The sequence below is a fragment of the Ylistrum balloti genome, unplaced genomic scaffold, assembly GCF_031769215.1.
Source record: "Ylistrum balloti isolate Yb309-2 unplaced genomic scaffold, AGI_CSIRO_Ybal_v1 Utg369982, whole genome shotgun sequence".
NCBI lineage: Eukaryota > Metazoa > Mollusca > Bivalvia > Pectinida > Pectinidae > Ylistrum > Ylistrum balloti.
Window position 1 is genome coordinate 271,579 of NW_026782069.1, and position 21,897 is coordinate 293,475.

Below are 21,897 nucleotides of genomic sequence, written 5' to 3' on the forward strand. Positions count from 1 at the left end.
TTAAACTATAAAATACAAAAACAAAATGTGATAGGTATGAGATCAGTTTTCTGCCTGAGCTCTACATATCCTAAGGGCAAAGTATTAACCCTAAAGTAAATTAATAGCAAAGGTTATCTCCCTTGACTTTCATCCACACTTTTAAGATTAAGAAATGTGTGTGGTGAACTTTAGGGTCAGGTGATGTAGGTGCATGGTTAGGTGGGTGAGAGTCTTCTGTAAGGTTAGGTGGGGGAGAGTCTTCTGTAGGGTTAGGTGGGGGAGAGTCTTCTGTATGGTTAGGTGGGGGAGAGTCTTCTGTAAGGTTGTGTAGGGGACAATCTCCTGTAAGGTTGTGTAGGGGACAGCCTCCTGTAAGGTTGTGTAGGGGACAACCTCCTGTAAGGTTGTGTAGGGGACAGTCTTCTGTAAGGTTGTGTAGGGGACAGTCTTCTGTAAGGTTGTGTAGGGGACAGTTTTCTGTAAGGTTGTGTAGGGGACAGTGTCCTGTAAGGTTGTGTAGGGGACAGTCTTCTGTAAGGTTGTGTAGGGGACAGTCTTCTGTAAGGTTGTGTAGGGGACAACCTCCTGTAAGGTTGTGTAGGGGACAGTGTTCTGTAAGGTTGTGTAGGGGACAGTCTTCTGTCAGGTTGTGTAGGGGACAGACTTCTGTAAGGTTGTGTAGGGGACAGTTTTCTGTAAGGTTGTGTAGGGGACAATCTCCTGTAAGGTTGAGTAGGGGAGTGTCTTCTGTAAGGTTGTGTAGGGGACAGTCTTCTGTAAGGTTGTGTAGGGGACAGTCTCCTGTAAGGTTGTGTAGGGAATGTCTTCTGTAAGGTTGTGTAGGGGACAGTGTTCTGTAAGGTTGTGTAGGGGACAGCCTCCTGTAAGGTTGTGTAGGGGACAGCCTCCTGTAAGGTTTTGTAGGGGACAGTCTTCTGTAAGGTTGTGTAGGGGACAGTCTTCTTTCAGGTTGTGTAGGGGACAGTCTTCTATAAGGTTGTGTAGGGGACAGTTTTCTTTAAGGTTGTGTAGGGGACAATCTCCTGTAAGGTTGTGTAGGGGAGTGTCTTCTGTCAGGTTGTGTAGGGGACAGTCTTCTGTAAGGTTGTGTAGGGAATGTCTTCTGTAAGGTTGTGTGGGGGACAATCTCCTGTAAGGTTGTGTAGGGGAGTGTCTTCTGTCAGGTTGTGTAGGGGACAGTCTTCTGTAAGGTTGTGTAGGGAATGTCTTCTGTAAGGTTGTGTAGGGGACAACCTCCTGTAAGGTTGTGTAGGGGACAGTGTTCTGTAAGGTTGTGTAGGGGAGTGTCTTCTGTCAGGTTGTGTAGGGGACAATCTTCTGTAAGGTTGTGAAGTGCACTTTAGTGATACTAGATTGACTTAAGGAGATCATGAACAGTACAAACAGATCCAATTTCAGCCCACCATCATCTTACAAATAACAGTTCCATTAACCCAATAGTCAGGAAATGTATTACTCAACTAACCGCATTATAAGGACTGTTATAAGGCTACCACATGCTGCGGTAGGGATGTTACTTTATGACGTGTATCCACATCAGATATGGATATTGTAACACCACTGATCCATTTATACTCTAAGTATGTTTCCCTCCTGTTGTCTGAAAAATCCATCATCCTAGATCTATTGTACCAAGGAAGTAAAACCAAGTTGTTAATATTGAAAAAAATGTAGATGATAAACTACAAATTACGTATTAGCCATGTCCATCTTAAATGACACTTGTTACCTCTCTTTCTCAAATTTTTCACCCACTTTTGTGTGCAGTTTCCCCTTGGAGCCCACTTTTATTTGTATATGTTTATAACAAACTGACTACCAGGTAGTGACCTTGGATGTTATTGTTTATTTCTTATCACTATTTCTATGAGTAAATCATAATTTATAATTGTTAATTATTTGTCATTTTCTAACTTATACAGGTTCTTCTTGTGTTTAAAATGTGTAACATCACTTTGGTTAATAAATATATCATCATTCAAAATAGGGTGGTCGGGTGGAACAGTTGTAACGCACTTGCCTTCCACTTAGCCATTTTTGTGTTTAAAATGTATAACATCACCTTGGATAAAAGACATCACTCAAAATCTTTAATGAGATCTAATCCTGTTGTGAGTCAAGTCCTACAAAACAAAATACTAATACAATGTATATCTGTCCACAATTGTCATTGTAAGACAAGTGTGTTCAATAAGATCATATGTTATCAATTAGTAGGATTCACTCATAACTTGAATTTTACTTTATTTCTCATGCATTATACCTTCAGAGCTGGTACTTTTATACATTTAAATATGTATTGTAATCTGACTTAATGATGTTAAACAAACTTTAGATATATCCTTACCTGTAAAAAGATTTGATATATGGTTACCATTCAGCAATGTTTTCTTTTTTTTATTTTTATTTCATTTTTATAAATTTTAGCATTTTATTACGTAACTTGAGACATCAGTCCGGTTTTCTGATTTTACACCTACGGTTTCCATAAAAATATACACAATGCAAGCCTGGTTCACACCGACAGCCTAGAAATATACACAGGACGTCATTGAATGTCTGGTTTGTACTGATTACATAGAAATATACACAGGACGTCATTGAATGTCTGTCTATACAGATTACATAGAAATATACACAGGACGTCATTGAATGTCTGTCTATACAGATTACATAGAAATATACACAGGACGTCATTGAATGTCTGTCTATACAGATTTCTGATTGAGCAAGGGTCCTGTTGTTGTAGTTTGTAGTGACCTTTCCATTCAACATGTGAAAGGCTCATAGCAAAATAGAAGAAAAACAAAGGATTAAGGCTTTGTCCTAGGACAGCAAAGGTCACTGTCCGTATCTCAGTTTCCTGAACAATACACTAACTGCCTGCAGTACTTTGAACCACATACTTCGATCTTCACCTGAGAAATCTGATAACTATACTGATGGATACTGATGGAGCTATAGTGCCCTTGGACAGTTTCCTGATAATGCAATTTATAATTTCTCAGAAAAAAAAAAAAGAAATTGAACTTGGCAAAATACAAGTTATGGAGAAAAGGATTGTCCTTTTCATGACCTCCATGAAAATGGTATGATAAAACCAAGGAACTAGGTACCATGGATAATACACCTTTATAGCCCAATAAAACAGGGATCAGTATTGTAAGAAAAGATGAATATTTGTTTATTACTTTCCATCGTCTCTTGTCTTACATCACAATACGTTAGAAACACTGAAGTATGTTGTCTAGAGTAAAACCAGTGGGCGAGGACATGCTGGTAAACAGCTGAAACAAGTCTGGCTAAGAGATAAGATGGCTCAAGTAATTACTTTTAGAGCTCTTGTTTTCCTATCTACAACAGGTGCAGCCTTAAACACAACTGCCTCCTACCTCACACACAAAGTTGTGAAAGTTTGTCCCTAACGAGTGTCTAGACTACCACACAAGTTAAACAACTCTATACTGATGTACCATTAGCACCAAGTGTAATTTCTTGATTTAATTTAATACTTTATTTTATATCTGTAAATTTGTATTTAGTTGTGCTATGACCTTTAACCTATGGTGACATGAAGAATAGACAATGAAATGCCACACACTTTCCATTAGACATAACAATGGAGACAGGATAGAATTGCTAGCAGAGAGGACATCAATTAGTAGACAAATGTCCTTATCTGCTAATTGTATAAAATATTGTTAAGGGTATATTTGATTTATTCCTTTTCATATGCAATTTATGAAACTCAACATTTATAATCTGATATAAAATCAAAACTTATGTATCAGGTCAGTTTATTTTACCATATTTGTTGGTTGAACATGAAGCAGTATTCTTCTAGATGTCAGTGAAGTCATTGAAGTCAAAACATACCATTCTATATGTAACGGGACGAGTATATTGCCATACAAACAAGAAAAGAGATGAACACCGATATACACTTTGTACAATATCTATTTACATTATGCGCATAATACCACAAGTTTTACAAGTATCTACACTAGACTATACACTATATCTACAACAGTTCGTTTGGACCTTCCCGACTCTGTCTTAGTTCCGATAGTCCCACAGGTACAGTCCACCTATGTATCCACACAGGTCCACACACTCATGAGTTTCAGTTCATCCACAGAGGATCCAAAGCATAGACACTTCCACAAAGGAAAAGTTACAATGTCACATAATGACGTCATCAGTTTCACGATCCACCAATAGCAGTGAAACTACATCCACAAAGAACAATGCAGCTCCCAACAGTGGGGTTCATGAGCATAACCACCAAAGTAGTGATTAGAGGGGAATTTACGAACGGGTGGGTATGTGCTAGGTTCAAACTACAACAGACAAAATTGTACCCAAATCACTTAAAATGCCTAAATTTAGCACATTTCCTTATGAATAATATTAAGAAGACACTGTTTCAACCCAAGAATGTAATAATAATTGAAATTAAACTTTGAAAATATTTCCACAAAAACAGCGGTCAAGCAACCTTAATATATATTTAAACCTTCCAGCGGGATGAAATATATATACACGTGAATTTCACAAACGAATGCTCTAAATTCCATAATCTACGATGTACTAAATCCAGATTACTTATTATAATCAATTGGTGATAAAATAACTATTTATCAACAGTTGTAAACAGTAGCACACCTGAACGTAAACAATGTCACACCTGTACGCCTCATATAGGACGCATTACAATGCACAATTTGATATTTACAGTGTGTGCAGCTTAGTTACGGTTACAATAAAGAACGGTACAACATAAAATATCTTATATATGAGTAGAAACTCACCGCAAGCAGTCTTTTGCGTTCTTGTAAGAAAACATGCACCCGCTATTGTCAAATATGTCCGCCTCTGGTTAAATCTCAGCTGATCACGCACGCAGGTGCGTTATTTGAAGTTAACGAATGGCAGTAAACTTAAAAACTTATTTACATGCATAATTACATTCTGAACTGAAAGCCTTGTTACACTATACAGTTGTAGAAGGGAGATTATTCCCATTCAAATGTTTGCTTTTTTTCTGTATTTTCAGAATGTCAATCTGTCTCAGAATGATTTGGATAATGATACCAGTGTTCAACATATGGAGGGCTACCTCTTCAAGAAAACAAGTAAAGGATTCAAGAGCTGGGTCAGGTTGGTCATCTTATGTCAACCCTGGGGTCAATTTCAGGGCATCTGGGGTTAAAATTAAGGCTGATTTTTCCCTTCAACTCAAGGTCATTTTAGTAATATTGTGGCTAAAACATGTGCAGTCTAAAGCAGAATCTGTTGTTATGGATCTTAAGGGATGGGAATGTCAGTAATCAACCACATGTAGGTCACTTTTACTAACTATTTCAGGACATTTATTTCAGTTTGGTAATTCCAATAAAATAGAAATTATTAAAATTGGTTGTGATATAAGAACTTCTTCTGTTCCATTTTTATCTACATTTTGACCTTTGACCTACATCAAAGAAATAGATTGTCTTGGCCCTATATCATAGACTACTAGTCACAAGAACTTTTATATGTAGGGCAACTGTATCTGTTTTACTTGGAGTCTGCCTACTTTAGATTTGTTTGGTATGTCAACCATGTATTCAGCAGGACCGATGCTGATAGTATACTAGTAACATGAACATTTAAAACAGTCGTTAGATAAAGGCTAATTTTTGTGTTGCCTGCCAAAGAACATCTAGGTATATATGTTACTATGTTGGTGGTATCATCATCGTCATTGTCTGCAAAAATGTTTTTTCATAATAGCATGAGTTCACTTTGGCTCAAACTTCATTCAGTGCTTCCGTACTAAAAGTGCTTGCTTGGGATTGCTTTTCAGGTTCGAAGGTCAAAGGTCAAGGTCACTGTTATTATAAATAGATTTTTAGATCTCTGCAATAACTTCAGTTCTCTTTGGCTGATCAGCCTGAAACCTCGTACAGTGCTTTCTTACCAAAAGAGGTTGCTTTGGACTGCGTTTAAGATCCAAAGGGAAAAGATCAAGGTCACCGTTACTATAAAAAGGATTTTTTTCCCCCAATAACTCCAGCACTCTGTGGCCAATCTACCTCAAACTTCGTGCAATGCTTCCTTGTCAAACGTGCTTGCTTTGGATTGCTTTTCAGGTCCAAAGGTTAAGGGTCAAGGTCACTTATAAATAGAAATTTTGTTTCATTCAATAACCTTATCAAAGGTACATGCTTGAGATTGCTTTTCAGGTCAAAAGGTCAAGGTCAATGTAGCCTTAAACTGGTTTCATATGGTTACTTGAGTTTTCTTTGGACAATTAGACTCAAACTTCATACAATACTTCTTAACTAAAGGGGCTTTTTTTATATTGCTTTGCAGGAAGGTTGCCCCTGGTCCTGCCATATTTGAAGCAAAACAAATTATGTCAATGGAATAAATAAAATGAATGTCTATGGCTATTGTTCCATAAAACTCATTTCCAGCAGGCGACACTTCCTTTCTTGTTATTTCCATAATGTTACTCTAAGTTAAGTTTCACTGATGTCCTGAGGTAAGTCTAACAAAAAATGACATGTGAGGTTTGATTGGCATTAGTAAGTGTACAACATGGATCTTGTGTGTGTTGTAGGCGATGGTTTATGATACAGAATAATCAGCTTGTGTACCGTAAAAGATCTGGTGTGAAGGAGTGCTCCGTAATGGAAGAAGATCTACGTCTGTGTACTGTCAAACCTGTGTATGAAACAGAGCGTCGCTTCTGCTTTGATGTCTTGTCTCCAACTAGGTACAGTCCCTCGTTAGATCTCAGTGGCTCTCCAAGGAGCTTAGATCAGTTTGCATTGTCAGAAAATATCCTTGTATTGTCCTACCTTCAGACATTAAAAGACAATTTATGAAGTCAGAGTCTATTTTCCAGTAGATTGTCCTTTTATCAGGTTCATATTTAATATCAGATTTCTGTTTGAGGAATCAAAGCTTTAAATGAAGGTCACCCAACAGATGAAATAGTCCTCAGATTATGTGTAAATGGATTAAGTATTGAAGTATAATTATATATAAATATTGTTTGTTTACCAATACTTTATTTATTTAGTGAGATTTCTAATGTTGACAGAAGTCACATGTTACAAGCAGAAACAGATGAGGATTGTCAGATATGGATCACAGAAATACAGACTGGAATAAGCAATGCCTTCCGATGTGCCTCCAACATACAGAATCAAGTCGTATGTACTGTTTTTTTTAGAGAACTTTTTTAATCAGGGTAAATAACTTATCAATCAAGAAGGAACCTTTCGTCAAGCTGAAGTTTAGCAATAAAGATGAAAAGTCAATCAAAAGAAGAGATAATTTACCTGTCAAAGGAGGTAACTTACTAATTTATGAGAAAACTCAGTAATCAGGTCCAACCATCAAGGGAAATAACTCATCACTCAGGATGGAAACTGTACTAGTCATTTTGTGGGAATAGGTTACAAGTCAGGAGAAAAGTTAGAAACTGTATCATTAATTAAGAAAATCTTAAAGTGCAGTTAGCTTTGGTGCTCTGCCTTGTGATAAAGAAGTGATTTCATAAAGAAACTATTGAATATTCATATGAGACATTGGTTCAGTTGTATATATCAGATGCATAAAAGAACTAAAATCTACATTTGAAAATTAAACTTTATTTGTTTTACAAAAATTGACAAACCAGTTATTTAAATCTATATTAACCACTCTTGTTTGCTCTGATGGAAGTATGCAAGGGGTCTTGCTGTGGGTGGAAACCAGAGCATCATGTCGAAATCCATGTGGTCAGGTGTGTGAACCTTTACACATCCATTCAGAAAATCAAACCCAGGAGGCTTAGGTGAAAGGCGAGTGCGTTAAACCTGCACCACCTGAAATTTGTGTTTGATTCAATGATTTGTATTTACAATGTTTCATGTGTTGTTGCTTTAACAGGAAGAGGAGTCCGAAGCCAACAGAACATTACATACATCAACAGATGAAGATACTGTAGCATCGACTCCTCCAGCATCCAAACAGAGCAAGGCTCAACAGTAAGGGTTCATTTAAAGCTGAAGAGATGATGTTAGGGTAGAATACAGCATCTTTCATCCATCAGTAAATCTGGGATTTTGTTAACCCAGGGTAGAATACAGCATCTTTCATCCATTAGTAAATCTGGGATTTTGTTAACCTATGGTAGAATACAGCATCTTTCATCCATCAGTAAATCTGGGATTGTGTTAACCTATGGTAGAATACAGCATCTTTCATCTATCAGTAAATCTGGGATTTTGTTAACCTATGGTAGAATACAGCATCTTTTATCCATCCGTAAATCTTGGATTTTGTTTTCCCAAGGTAGAATACAGCATCTTTCATCCATCAGTAAATCTGGGATTGTGTTAACATATGGTAGAATACAGCATCTTTCATCCATCAGTAAATCTGGGATTTTGTTAACCCAAGGTAGAATACAGCATCTTTCATCCATCAGTAAATCTGGGATTTGTATCATTACTGCTTGAAGCTCAAGTGTATGTAATAGTTTATTAGTAGAGGTTAGTAAATCTGATGATAAGTAGAGGCCAGTAAATCTGATGATAAGTAGAGGCCAGCCAATGTGATGATAAGTAGAGGCCAGCCAATCTGATGATATGTAGAGGCCAGTAAATCTGATGATAAGTAGAGGCCAGTAAATCTGATGATAAGTAGAGGCCAGCCAATCTGATGATAAGTAGAGGCCAGCCAATGTGATGATAAGTAGAGGCCAGTAAATCTGATGATAAGTAGAGGCCAGCCAATCTGATGATAAGTAGAGGCCAGTAAATCTGATGATAAGTAGAGGCCAGCCAATGTGATGATATGTAGAGGCCAGTTAATCTGATGATAAGTAGAGGCCAGTAAATCTGATGATAAGTAGAGGCCAGTCAATCTGATGATAAGTAGAGGCCAGTCAATCTGATGATAAGTAGAGGCCAGTCAATCTGATGATAAGTAGAGGCCAGCCAATCTGATGATAAGTAGAGGCCAGTCAATCTGATGATAAGTAGAGGCCAGTCAATCTGATGATAAGTAGAGGCCAGCCAATCTGATGATAAGTAGAGGCCAGTAAATCTGATGATAAGTAGAGGCCAGTAAATCTGATGATAAGTAGAGGCCAGTAAATCTGATGATAAGTAGAGTCCAGTAAATCTGATGATAAGTAGAGGCCAGCCAATCTGATGATAAGTAGAGGCCAGTAAATCTGATGATAAGTAGAGGCCAGCCAATCTGATGATAAGTAGAGGCCAGTAAATCTGATAGAGGCCAGTCAATCTGATGATAAGTAGAGGCCAGCCAATGTGATGATAAGTAGAGGCCAGTCAATGTGATGATAAGTAGAGGTCAGTAAATCTGATGATAAGTAGAGGCCAGCCAATGTGATGATAAGTAGAGGCCAGTCAATCTGATGATAAGTAGAGGCCAGTAAATCTGATGATAAGTAGAGGCCAGCCAATGTGATGATATGTAGAGGCCAGTTAATCTGATGATAAGTAGAGGCCAGTAAATCTGATGATAAGTAGAGTCCAGTCAATCTGATGATAAGTAGAGGCCAGCCAATCTGATAAGTAGAGGCCAGTCAATCTGATGATAAGTAAAGGCCAGCCAATGTGATGATAAGTAGAGGCCAGTAAATCTGATAGAGGCCAGTAAATCTGATGATAAGTAGAGGCCAGCCAATCTGATGATAAGTAGAGGCCAGCCAATCTGATGATAAGTAGAGGCCAGCCAATGTGATGATAAGTAGAGGCCAGCCAATGTGATGATAAGTAGAGGCCAGTCAATCTGATGATAAGTAGAGGCCAGTCAATCTGATGATAAGTAGAGGCCAGTTAATCTGATGATAAGTAGAGGCCAGTTAATCTGATGATAAGTAGAGGCCAGTAAATCTGATAGAGGCCAGTCAATCTGATGATAAGTAGAGGCCAGTAAATCTGATGATAAGTAGAGGCCAGTCAATGTGATGATAAGTAGAGGCCAGCCAATGTGATGATAAGTAGAGGCCAGTAAATCTGATAGAGGCCAGTAAATCTGATGATAAGTAGAGGCCAGCCAATCTGATGATAAGTAGAGGCCAGTAAATCCAGTAAATCTGATGATAAGTAGAGGCCAGTAAATCTGATGATAATAGAGGCCAGCCAATGTGATGATAGAGGCCAGTAAGATAGAGGCCAGCCAATCTGATGATAAGTAGAGGCCAGCCAATCTGATGATAAGTAGAGGCCAGTAAAGATAGAGGCCAGTCAAATGATGATGAAAGATAGAGGCCAGTCAATCTGATGATAAGTAGAGGCCAGCCAATGTGATGATAAGTAGAGGCCAGTAAATCTGATGATAAGTAGAGGCCAGTTAATCTGATGATAAGTAGAGGCCAGTTAATCTGATGATAAGTAGAGGTCAGTAAATCTGATGATAAGTAGAGGCCAGTAAATCTGATAGAGGCCAGTAAATCTGATGATAAGTAGAGGCCAGCCAATCTGATGATAAGTAGAGGCCAGTTAATCTGATGATAAGTAGAGGTCAGTAAATCTGATGATAAGTAGAGGCCAGTTAATCTGATGATAAGTAGAGGCCAGTTAATCTGATGATAAGTAGAGGCCAGTAAATCTGATGATAAGTAGAGGCCAGTTAATCTGATGATAAGTAGAGGCCAGTTAATCTGATGATAAGTAGAGGCCAGTTAATCTGATGATAAGTAGAGGCCAGTTAATCTAATGATAAGTAGAGGCCAGTTAATCTGATGATAAGTAGAGGCCAGTTAATCTAATGATAAGTAGAGGCCAGTAAATCTGATGATAAGTAGAGGCCAGTAAATCTGATGATAAGTAGAGGCCAGTCAATGTGATGATAAGTAGAGGCCAGCCAATGTGATGATAAGTAGAGGCCAGTCAATCTGATGATAAGTAGAGGCCAGTCAATCTGATGATAAGTAGAGGCCAGTTAATCTGATGATAAGTAGAGGCCAGTCAATCTGATGATAAGTAGAGGCCAGTAAATCTGATGATATGTAGAGGCCAGTAAATCTGATGATAAGTAGAGGCCAGTAAATCTGATGATAAGTAGAGGCCAGCCAATCTGATGATAAGTAGAGGCCAGTAAATCTGATAAGTAGAGGCCAGCCAATCTGATGATAAGTAGAGGCCAGCCAATCTGATGATAAGTAGAGGCCAGTAAATCTGATGATATGTAGAGGCCAGTAAATCAGTAAATCTGATGATAAGTAGAGGCCAGCCAATCTGATGATAAGTAGAGGCCAGTAAATCTGATGATAAGTAGAGGCCAGTCAATCTGATGATAAGTAGAGGCCAGTAAATCTGATGATAAGTAGAGGCCAGTAAATCTGATGATAAGTAGAGGCCAGTAAATCTGATGATAAGTAGAGTCCAGTAAATCTGATGATAAGTAGAGGCCAGTCAATCTGATGATATGTAGAGGCCAGTTAATCTGATGATATGTAGAGGCCAGTCAATCTGATGATAAGTAGAGGCCAGTAAATCTGATGATATGTAGAGGCCAGTAAATCTGATGATAAGTAGAGGCCAGTCAATCTGATGATAAGTAGAGGCCAGTCAATCTGATGATAAGTAGAGGCCAGTCAATCTGATGATAAGTAGAGGCCAGTAAATCTGATGATAAGTAGAGGCCAGTAAATCTGATGATAAGTAGAGGCCAGTAAATCTGATGATAAGTAGAGGCCAGTAAATCTGATGATAAGTAGAGGCCAGTTAATCTAATGATAAGTAGAGGCCAGTCAATCTGATGATAAGTAGAGGCCAGTTAATCTGATGAGAGGCCAGTCAATCTGATGATGATAAGTAGAGGCCAGTCAATCTGATGATAAGTAGAGGCCAGTAAATGTGATGATAAGTAGAGGCCAGTCAATCTGATGATAAGTAGAGGCCAGTCAATCTGATGATAAGTAGAGGCCAGTAAATCTGATGATAAGTAGAGGCCAGTAAATCTGATGATAAGTAGAGGCCAGTTAATCTGATGATAAGTAGAGGCCAGTCAATCTGATGATAAGTAGAGGCCAGTCAATCTGATGATAAGTAGAGGCCAGTAAATCTGATGATAAGTAGAGGCCAGTTAATCTGATGATAAGTAGAGGCCAGTAAATCTGATGATAAGTAGAGGCCAGTAAATCTGATGATAAGTAGAGGCCAGTAAATCTGATGATATGTAGAGGCCAGTCAATGTGATGATAAGTAGAGGCCAGTCAATGTGATGATAAGTAGAGGCCAGTAAATCTGACTTACTGTTGGTAAATTTGACGTCATGTTACAGGAGATTGGAACAGCTGTTGTCCATCCCGGGGAATGACCACTGCTGTGACTGTGGCTCCGCTGACCCGCGTTGGTCAAGTATCAACCTCGGCATCACACTCTGTATAGAGTGTTCCGGTATCCACAGGTCTGTAAAACTCTATTGAAGTCTAAACAAAACTTCTAAGTCTACTCTATTTTGATTTCATTTCACATACAGACTAGTCACATAAAAAACTTACAAGCAGTGCCCAAGGCTAACTGTTATATTAAACATAAACCTGACAAGTCTGTTTTCTTCTTTACTCCATATCTGATGTAGTGTTTCAATTAAAATGTAGATGAAGTAATTGTATTTTTCTGGTAACATAGCCTGGTTATTCTGCTTTGTCTATTCTATTGTTCCATAGACCTGTCAAATATGTGTTACTAATCCTTGTCAATTTGCATAGTAGGGTTATCTTCCTTTTTTATGTATTTCCCCATGTTTAGGTATTCACTTTTCATGGTGTGATAGTTTTCCTCATGGTGTAGCATAGTAGGGTTATCTCCCTTTTTTATTTATTTTCCCATGTTTAGGTATTCACTAGTCAAGGTGTGATAGTTTTCCTCATGGTGTAGCATAGTAGAGTTATCTCCCTTGTTTATTTATAATTTCCTGTTTAGGAGTTTTGGAGTCCACCTATCAAAGGTGCGGTCAATAACCCTGGATGCTTGGGAACAGGAACAAATCAAGGTCATGGTTGAACTTGGTAATGATGTTGTCAACCGTATCTATGAGGCCAGTGTAGACGAGTCCATAGCAACCAAAGCTACATCTGATTGTAAAAGGTCAGTATCTATCCTAAGGGTTCATTCTGATTATATTTATATCGAAAATTTATTTTAGCGTTGATATTGTAAAAGCTAAGTTGATGGAATAAAGCCCAATGTTCCCTACCCATAGTGGACTTTGACATTGAGCTATTGTCCGTGGGTAGACAAATTACGCTAATTCATTTTGATGACATGTGACAGGCCTCCTGTATGCTTTTGGTGAAGTATTCACCAGCTACTACAGACCTCAAAATAAGCCTTTCTTTTCACTGGGAGATAAACATGGCAACAAACTATTTATGATCAGGAAACCTACTTAGGTATCACCTAAGTATCATGATTCCTAGGTGAGAAATTCAGTACCTCTTGTCAAATGATATCTGGTGAAGGTCAAAATCAAGGGCTACAGGGTGTTTTAAAGGGTTGTTTGGTAAAAAGATCTTATAATCAGTTCTATTGTATACTCAGTACATATGTTTGTATTTTTGTATGTTAAATGTCATGTTTTTAATAGATCCAAAAATTGATTTGAAGTGTTAAAATACTGATCAAAACATTCTTGTGTTTTTTGAGAAGGTCAGGATATGGCCAATATGACCTGATGAAATCAGAAGAGTTAGAAATATTTGTACCTCTTTGTCACTTCCAGAACTGTGAGAGAAAACTGGATTCGTGCCAAGTATGTAGATAAGGCCTTTGTAATGAAGCTTCCTGGACCCAAGGTGGCTAGTCGAGCACGAGGCTGGAGTGTAAAGAGGAAAACCAAGAGGCCATCACCAAGTCGCTCCCTAAACAAGGACGAGTCTCACTCGGATTTAGAGTCGGACGTGACCAGTGGTTTAATGGAAGGTAACATCAGTTGGTTTCTCTGTTAATATTACTGATATATTGTAGTCAAATGGCACATTTTTTTTTATCATTTTTTACTTTTCTAGTCATTTGTAGTCTTTTATCTACATCACTTTAAAGGCTTCCTTGTATCTGTTTATTACCATTTGCCTTAAAGTAAGATCACAAAAAACTCACCAATTATCACAAAATGAAATCTTAAACAAAACACATTTTGGTTTCTCTTTTATTTTTTTTTGACTAAATGATGACACCTACCATTATAGTAAAGTTTCAAACTCTGACCTTCATCTTAAAGTCTTGGGAAATCTTTGTTTTCCTGACTTACTAATTAAGACAGAAAATGCTTGGAGAAAATTGTTCCTAAATAACAGTATGGTTCAGAAAAGTTATGAAGAATGAAGTAAAGCTCCTTACTGATCTTGTATAGCCTTGTATAGTGAAAAAGTATCTAAAAGTTTTTATTGTAATTTGGAAAAGAAAAAAATCCAATTTTTCAAAAATTTGTTTTCTTTCAATTTCTTTTCCCACATGTTCATTGTTTAAACTTTATCCTTATTTTAACAACTTTTATTTAGGTGAAGGGCATTATAATGTGAGAATATGTGGCCAGTCTGATGACATTGCTGTTTTCCTGTTTCTATTGTGTTAAAAGCTGCTGTAAATTTCTGTAATGTTAGTTCGGCTGTAAATTGCTTACATCATGTGTGGTTTATAAATCAAGCATGCAAAACTATTGGAAGAGTATATGATTTGCCAAAGATTTGAAGCCAATTTGGAATTCATATCAATCTTTTTCACTAATATGCCCTGAGATTTTAAACCAATTTGAATGTTTTGAAGACATATTAAAACTACATAAAACTAAATGATTTAGCAAACATTTAACAGAACTTAACAATATGTTGAACAACTTTATTGAATAATTTAGCATTTTGAAATCTCCCCATTTTGAAGACACTACATATCAATGAACATTTAAGTCCTGACATGTTTAAGCTATTTACAGCATTATCACGTCAATATGTCCAACTTCATTTTGTATGCTGTATTGTATTGATTAAAGCAGTTATATTTTTCTTTTTTTTTCTACACTTATCCTGGAGCCAAATCATATTCTGATATCAAAATTCACATTCCTTGAAACTTATATTTGGTTTTAGTTCATTACAATAATAGTCCACCTGCCACCATTAAGTAACAATAGCACGCTTGGCAAATAAAAACATTTCTGGGGAAGATTATCTAGGATTGGCCATAACGAGGGGAGATAATTTAGAGTTTTTCTTATATAGGGGAGATAATCACAGTGGGATCTATCTACAGAAGATAATCTTAGGGATAATCTTGGTCATATCTTGGGGAGATGATCAAGGGTTGGACAAATCTATAGGCCATGATCAAGGTTTGGACATATATAAGGGAGATAATCTAGGTTTGGGCATATCTAAGGGAGATAATTTAGGTTTGGTCACATATAGAAGAGGTGACCTGGGGTTGTTCATATCTAGGGGAGATAATCAAGGATTAGTCATATCAAGAGGATATGATATAGCATGGGACATATCCAGCGGAGATAAATCTAGGATTAGACATTATTTAGGGTTGGTGATATATAAGGGAGATAATCCAGGAAGGGAAGATAATCTGCTGATATATGCCTTTTCAGTATCTAAACAATCAGGGGGATACAAATGAATTGATCCACAAATGAATTATACATCCTTCCTCCCCAACTTATCTTAACAAAGCTAACATTTCATACCGTGACAATGAATGTTGCAGAGGCTGTCCACTCCCCCAAGGGCAGTGGTGAGTGACCTTTCAAGGTCGTTTGGTGTGAGGTCATATATACATATTCCGCATCCATCCTAATTCACCGTTTATATAGAACTATTAATATCACAAGGAACATCCTGCATAGAAACATTGGTACTTGTTCATCTTGTTAAAACATAGAACTTCACTATACCTATTTCTTCATATTATAGTGTCTAGCAAAGATCTGTGTTTTATCAGATTGTATTACCTGTTTGCTGTACAGAGGCATTTGATTGAAAATTAAGCTAATTTAAGATGTAGATTTTATCAGGAATGAATTCATGTAGGTAACTTTTACAGGTGAAAAAGAGTAAAAAACAATCATTAAAATTAGACTTTTTAGTACGATTAGCCAGTTAAAAACTTATTAACCTAAATGTGATATGTATAATACAATGTTTTCAAAATCATCAAATGTCGCAAATGTCTTATTGTAACTCTGTGTTCTTGATAGATTGTGAAGAGTGCCACAGGTTTCTATGCAGAGGAAGTTTATCTTTTTGTGTGTTGATTTTTGAGCCACTGTGTCTCAGTCCCTTTACATCCATATTACTCTGTTTGTTACCTTTTTCAGAATATTTCAATTTTTTTGTCAAATCTGAAGTAATCACTTGAGTTATTTATTTTTTTTTAATAATTTGTTTTGTTTTCATGGTGTATTTGAATCCAAAAATAATGAAATCGAAAAATCGTGGAAGATAATCCACAAAAGGTTGTTAAATGGCCAATAGTGAAGTTTTCTGACCAGCTGATAGAGACAGCTTGGTTAAGAAAATCCTGTAATACCCAGAGTTATCAACAGACACAGCTTGGTTCTGTCCCAGCAGACAAAAGTATTTGTTAACCGTTACATTGACTTTTTATGTTTCGTTCCTACACACAAAGTTTCAGCTTTTTATATCTTTGTTAAGATTATTTCAAATGAGTGTTTCTTATTTAGAAATTTTGTTTTTCCACTTCAAACTTCAGAGTTTCAGGTGCAGATAACTTATGCATGAGTTTGAGTTCAATAGGTCAAATAGTGTTTTGTTTTAATACATGTATTTTGTTTTTAGCAGAACTAATTCAACATATCTGAAATGTCACTTCCAATATGTTGTAAACCTGCTGATTTATTTATATATTTTAATGAGAAACACTCATTTGTAGTTAAATATTTTTTGCAGTTTATTTGAATGAAGAATTATGGGTTGTGTGTGTTTTTATTTATTTATATTTCACTAAGAAGACACTGTGACCAGCATAACAAAAAAACGGACATTTTCCTAATGGTTATTGTATATTATACAAGATTTGTGTAGCTTATTAAGTACTCTAACAATAGACAGAATATATGTTTTATTCAGCAACTGTAGCTTTGTAGGAATATATTCCACCATTTTATTCTCCACTTTATGTTCTGTTGCTTAAATTTGGTTTTAGGCCGGAAAGTTAACTCTAAACCACGTGAGTTATAAATAATTGACACTTCCTACACAAAGTCATGGTTTTGTATATATTTTGGGGGGAGATTACTAATGGAAAATTTGAATTCCTTTTTAAAAAATTGTTGCCAAATTTGTCTGTTTACTGGATAATGACAATATAAAAAAAAACAAGAAAAAATATACAAATCCTGACTTCCTTGAGATATACATTCACAATCCAGATGAAGCACGGCTTGTTTCCTGCATTGTCCATCCCTACATACTCTATGTGCCACTGTTTTATGAATCTCCTTGTGAGTTAAAGGATTCAGTACTTATCAGACTTGATACTGTTAATTTTTAAATCATGAATTACCACAAAAAAATACACAGATTGAAACCAAAATCATCATAACATTAAATGAGGAAAGTTGTGTCTATGATTTAGAGGAACTCATGATCTGAAATATCATTGGTAGAATGTTAATTTATCTATATTCATCTCTTTGTTTATAATTTGATGACCATTTTCATAAATTCATTTTCTGTCATTCAACTCTAAAGCAATGATTATATACATGTAGATGTAAATCATATTGTAGATGGCCTTCTTGTTCTTCACTCAGTAGCAGAGTGATCTCCCCTTCCTTCAGTCACTTGCTTCTCTACAATCATTTACTGAGTAATGTTCCCTTTCTGCTGTCAATCAGTGACTGAGTGATTTCTCTTTTCAACAATTATTGACTGAGCAGTCTCCCCATTCATATGCTGGGCAATCATTTCTGACAAAACTCATCTTCCATCATTTACTGGCTGAGTTACCTCCCCTTTCTTCCCTCTCTTCTGTCTCAAATATGCTAATGCCTATTTAGTAAAGATGACCTGTGTTGATGGATGCCAAACTTTTTACTTGACCATTTTTCACATGAAGTTTGTAGATGTATGTATTTTGTGTTTCATCAAGTTTCATTTGTCTATCTATTGAAAGATCTCCTAAACAATGGACACATAAATATATACATATTGATCTTCACTTAAACTAATAATGCACATCACAGTCATACTAACAAATTACTGTACAAATGTTTAATGAATTCAGAGAAATGTGTTTTTGTAAGATTTTTGCATTTTTTTTTTTCGTTGATAGTAAGATATATTTAACAGTAAGCAGACCAGGTAACAGGTTTAGTGTAGTCAAAACTACCTGTTGCTTGATAATAACCGTCCTCTCCAAACTATCAGCTTGATGTACGCATTCAGTTTATTTGGAAATGTATGTATTACAGAACATTTATGCAGAAACATAGATCCACCCAGAGTTAGCTTCGGACAAATTACTTAAGAAACAAGATTGAAAGCATCTAATTTATCATTTATTAACATATAATTTGTATCACTAATTTGAAGTTTTTGGGGGTAGAGATTGATGTATACTGTTTCGTATTTGATTATTCATTACTGGTAGATACAGATATTTTGATTTTATAAATGTATTAGATATTTTATATTAATTACAGATAAATTATGATTTTTTTTTTTGATAATTTCTACTGGGCACTGCTCAAAATAGTTTGTATGTCGAGTTTATGGTGTTACAACACTAGATAGATTTTTCAGCACAAATTGAACACATGATGATGTTCCAGGCCAGGCACAAATTCAACAGATTGTTGAGCACTGCAGCCTATGGTTACCACGCTTGTAGAATTAGATAATTAAGTATACCTAGTCAGTAAGCTTAATTAAGTATACCTGGTCAATAATCTAGAGAAGTTTCTTAATCTGATGGAAGTTTTGGTAAATAATGCTCCAGTTTATAAAATAGTTTTATTGTTCTCTTGATAAATGATATTTCACTGGGACTAAAGATATGCAAAATATCATCAATAACCCTTATAATGTATAGATTCCATTACTGCTGATAAGTAAATACAAGGCTAGGTCTGAAGTAAATACAAGGCTAGGTCTGAATCAAGTTATTGATATTAGATAATAATTTGATTGCTGTATTTGCGTTACAACCTGTAAGTCAGGCTAAGTTACTGTTATATTGGTTTATATTCTTTTCACTTCTTTTGATTGTTGCATGAAGTTTAACCCCATACACATTAGTGGAACAATACATAGATAAACTATGTGCTGGAATATTTACGTTTAAAACCATTGAATGGTATAGTTACATAAATATTCGTATATGTACAGATATCACTGTCAATTTACGATGTTAGTTTTCGTACTGACTTAAAACACCCCGCTCTTAAAGAAATGTATTACATCATAAAATATCATTAACTATCAACTACTAGGAAATACAATGTCTAAATATAGATCATGTGATGTTAAATTTTATTCAGCGTGATCTATATTTAGACCCATGATTTCCTATTCTAACTGTAGATTTTATTGTTGTAGCGGTTTTATCTGTATCCAACACCTCTAAAGACTGTGACAGTGGACTGGGCGCTAGTGCCTCCGATGTTATCGTTTTTGGAGACTCCGAGCTCGAGGTTCCAGATCTAAGTACTAGTAAGTTATAAAACTAGTCAACTACATTATTATGTATCTTTCTGTGTTTGAGATGTCGATGTTGTGATATGTTGTAAAGCTACGTATGCTTTTAAGTTTAACGTTTTGGAGATTTACAAAAAAAAACCAAAAGTTTATTAACTGAATTTTCCTGGTAGTATATGAAGTAGTGGATGTGAAATTTGCGTGAAATGATTAGTGGTCATTAGTTTTCAATCTTTTATCAGCACTGTATACAATTAGTTCATCCTTATCCACATTTCTGTGACTTAGGTTTGGATCTGGAGAGTTCTGAGGGATCGGAGGTCGAAGATGATGGTGATGATTCCAAGTCTACGACATCTTGGGAAGATATGAGTAAGCTGGACCCCAACATGCTGCTGTATAAAGCAGCCCAGGCTCGTAACCTTGCTGTCATGTTGGAGGCTCTCGCTAACGGTGCTGACCCTAACTGGGTACACGAGGAAGAGGACAGAAAAACCCCACTAATGAAAGTAGTGGAAACTGTAAGTAATTAAAATATCCATATGTAATGTTAGCTAAAATCCTCTGGTTTTTATAGCCATATGGACCGGAAGACCGTAGTTCTTTGATCATTGGTATCTATAAATAGTACTGTCAGATATTTTTGTGGGGCTTTAATTTCATAGTTATTCACATAATTTAAGTTTGGTTGACACTTAATTTTGTGGGTAATTATTTCTCATGAAATCCACCAGTACTAACTAAAGTCAATGAATAACGGATAAACAAAACCAATGAAATCAATGAAAAAATAAATCCCACAAAAATAATTGATTTTACAGTATATAAATTTAAAGTGAGAGATAGTATAGACTGATTGTAGCTAGGAGATCATTTCACTAAGCCTTGTTAGTATGGGTATAAAAATCTATATGATGTTTTTAAGATTACCATTCTCACTACATGTAATGTTGTCTCATAGCTGTGCAAGTGTGAAACAATAGATGACAATGTTTCAGAATCTCCTCATTGGCTTTGATTGTATAAACCTCATTGGCTTTGATTGTATAAACTCTTGTCCAGGGATCTCTGGCTGCCTGTGAATTTCTACTACTGAATGGCGCTAAGTTGATGCGGAAAGACAAGAATGGGCGGACACCGCTTCACCACGCCACCATGAATGCCAATACAGGGTATATTTTGTCTATTGAGTAGGGGGCATTGGAAATATCTTGTAAACAGCAGATTGTATAAAGAAATCCAAATTCAGTGTATTCCAGAAAAATCAATGCACTTACATTAATTTCTGTGTTATTTTTATGCTAAGAGCATTTTCAATGCTCTTCAGCATGTTGCTATCGCCCCTGAGGCTGAGTATCAGTACTTCGTTTTCATTGGTTCATAAATCGAAAGTTTACTCCTACTCCATCTGCCGGACATTACCGTAATCATTGGATTATCGCCCCTACAAGTTGCTGATGCTAGTCATTAAATGAAACAACCTTATCGACATTTTCTTCATTACCTGTACATCAAGAAAATGTTTTGTGTTGTGTATTAATGATAATCAGACATCGAAATTTGTAAATACAATGACAAAGACTCACGTTTATGGTGGTAAATTTTGCGAGGCGATGCCAATATGGCGGCTTAACTTTCTTTTCCGCGCGATGCATTGTGGGAGTCATATACATTTGTATATCTTTCTATTTTTCTTTTTTCGAAAATTTACTTCCCGTTTAATACTGTTGATAACTATTAAAAATACTGATATATGTAGTTGAAAATAAAAATGAAACTAAAATAAGAATGATTTAGAGTAGCATAAAATTTTGACGGAAACAGCCGGGGTGCTCTGTGCTGCTGGACCCTGAAAGAAGACGGCGGCTGAAAGAAGATGGCGGGTAATTCATGTAGGTAAGTATCACTATATATATATATGTTAGCTGAATTTGAAGTCAATACTTATACTGAACTATCAATTGCATTTTTTGCAACAATTCATTTGGAATGAGCCTTCGCGTCTATTGAATTTAGGCTTGACGGCGACGCGCAAGCTGGGCACTGCCGCCATAGCACTTTTTTTTTCAAAATATTTTCAAGACTTTTCCCTTGAAGCAGTATGCATTTGAAAAATGTTATGTAAGCATCTAGCACATTTTTGTTGCTTCCGTAAAGTATTTCAGTATTTTGAAATGGATTTATTTTGGAATGATCGTTTCATAATGGTCTCATCG

General features: G+C 36.2%; 1 protein-coding gene across 1 annotated transcript in view; it reads left to right on the forward strand.

Moving 5' to 3' along the window:
• LOC132547836 (arf-GAP with coiled-coil, ANK repeat and PH domain-containing protein 2-like) overlaps positions 1-20,853 on the forward strand; it is a gene marked incomplete at its 3' end in the record, with an annotated part of 68,280 nt that extends 47,427 nt beyond the window's left edge. Inside the window, exons 12-22 of the mRNA XM_060211640.1 lie at positions 5,060-5,163; positions 6,611-6,766; positions 7,097-7,208; positions 7,930-8,027; positions 12,301-12,426; positions 12,945-13,109; positions 13,744-13,943; positions 17,187-17,210; positions 19,583-19,696; positions 19,970-20,202; positions 20,744-20,853. Coding sequence (XP_060067623.1) covers positions 5,060-5,163; positions 6,611-6,766; positions 7,097-7,208; positions 7,930-8,027; positions 12,301-12,426; positions 12,945-13,109; positions 13,744-13,943; positions 17,187-17,210; positions 19,583-19,696; positions 19,970-20,202; positions 20,744-20,853 — 1,442 coding nt within the window. The remainder of the gene's footprint in view (positions 1-5,059; positions 5,164-6,610; positions 6,767-7,096; positions 7,209-7,929; positions 8,028-12,300; positions 12,427-12,944; positions 13,110-13,743; positions 13,944-17,186; positions 17,211-19,582; positions 19,697-19,969; positions 20,203-20,743) is intronic.
• Between the last annotated feature and the right edge of the window lie 1,044 nt (positions 20,854-21,897).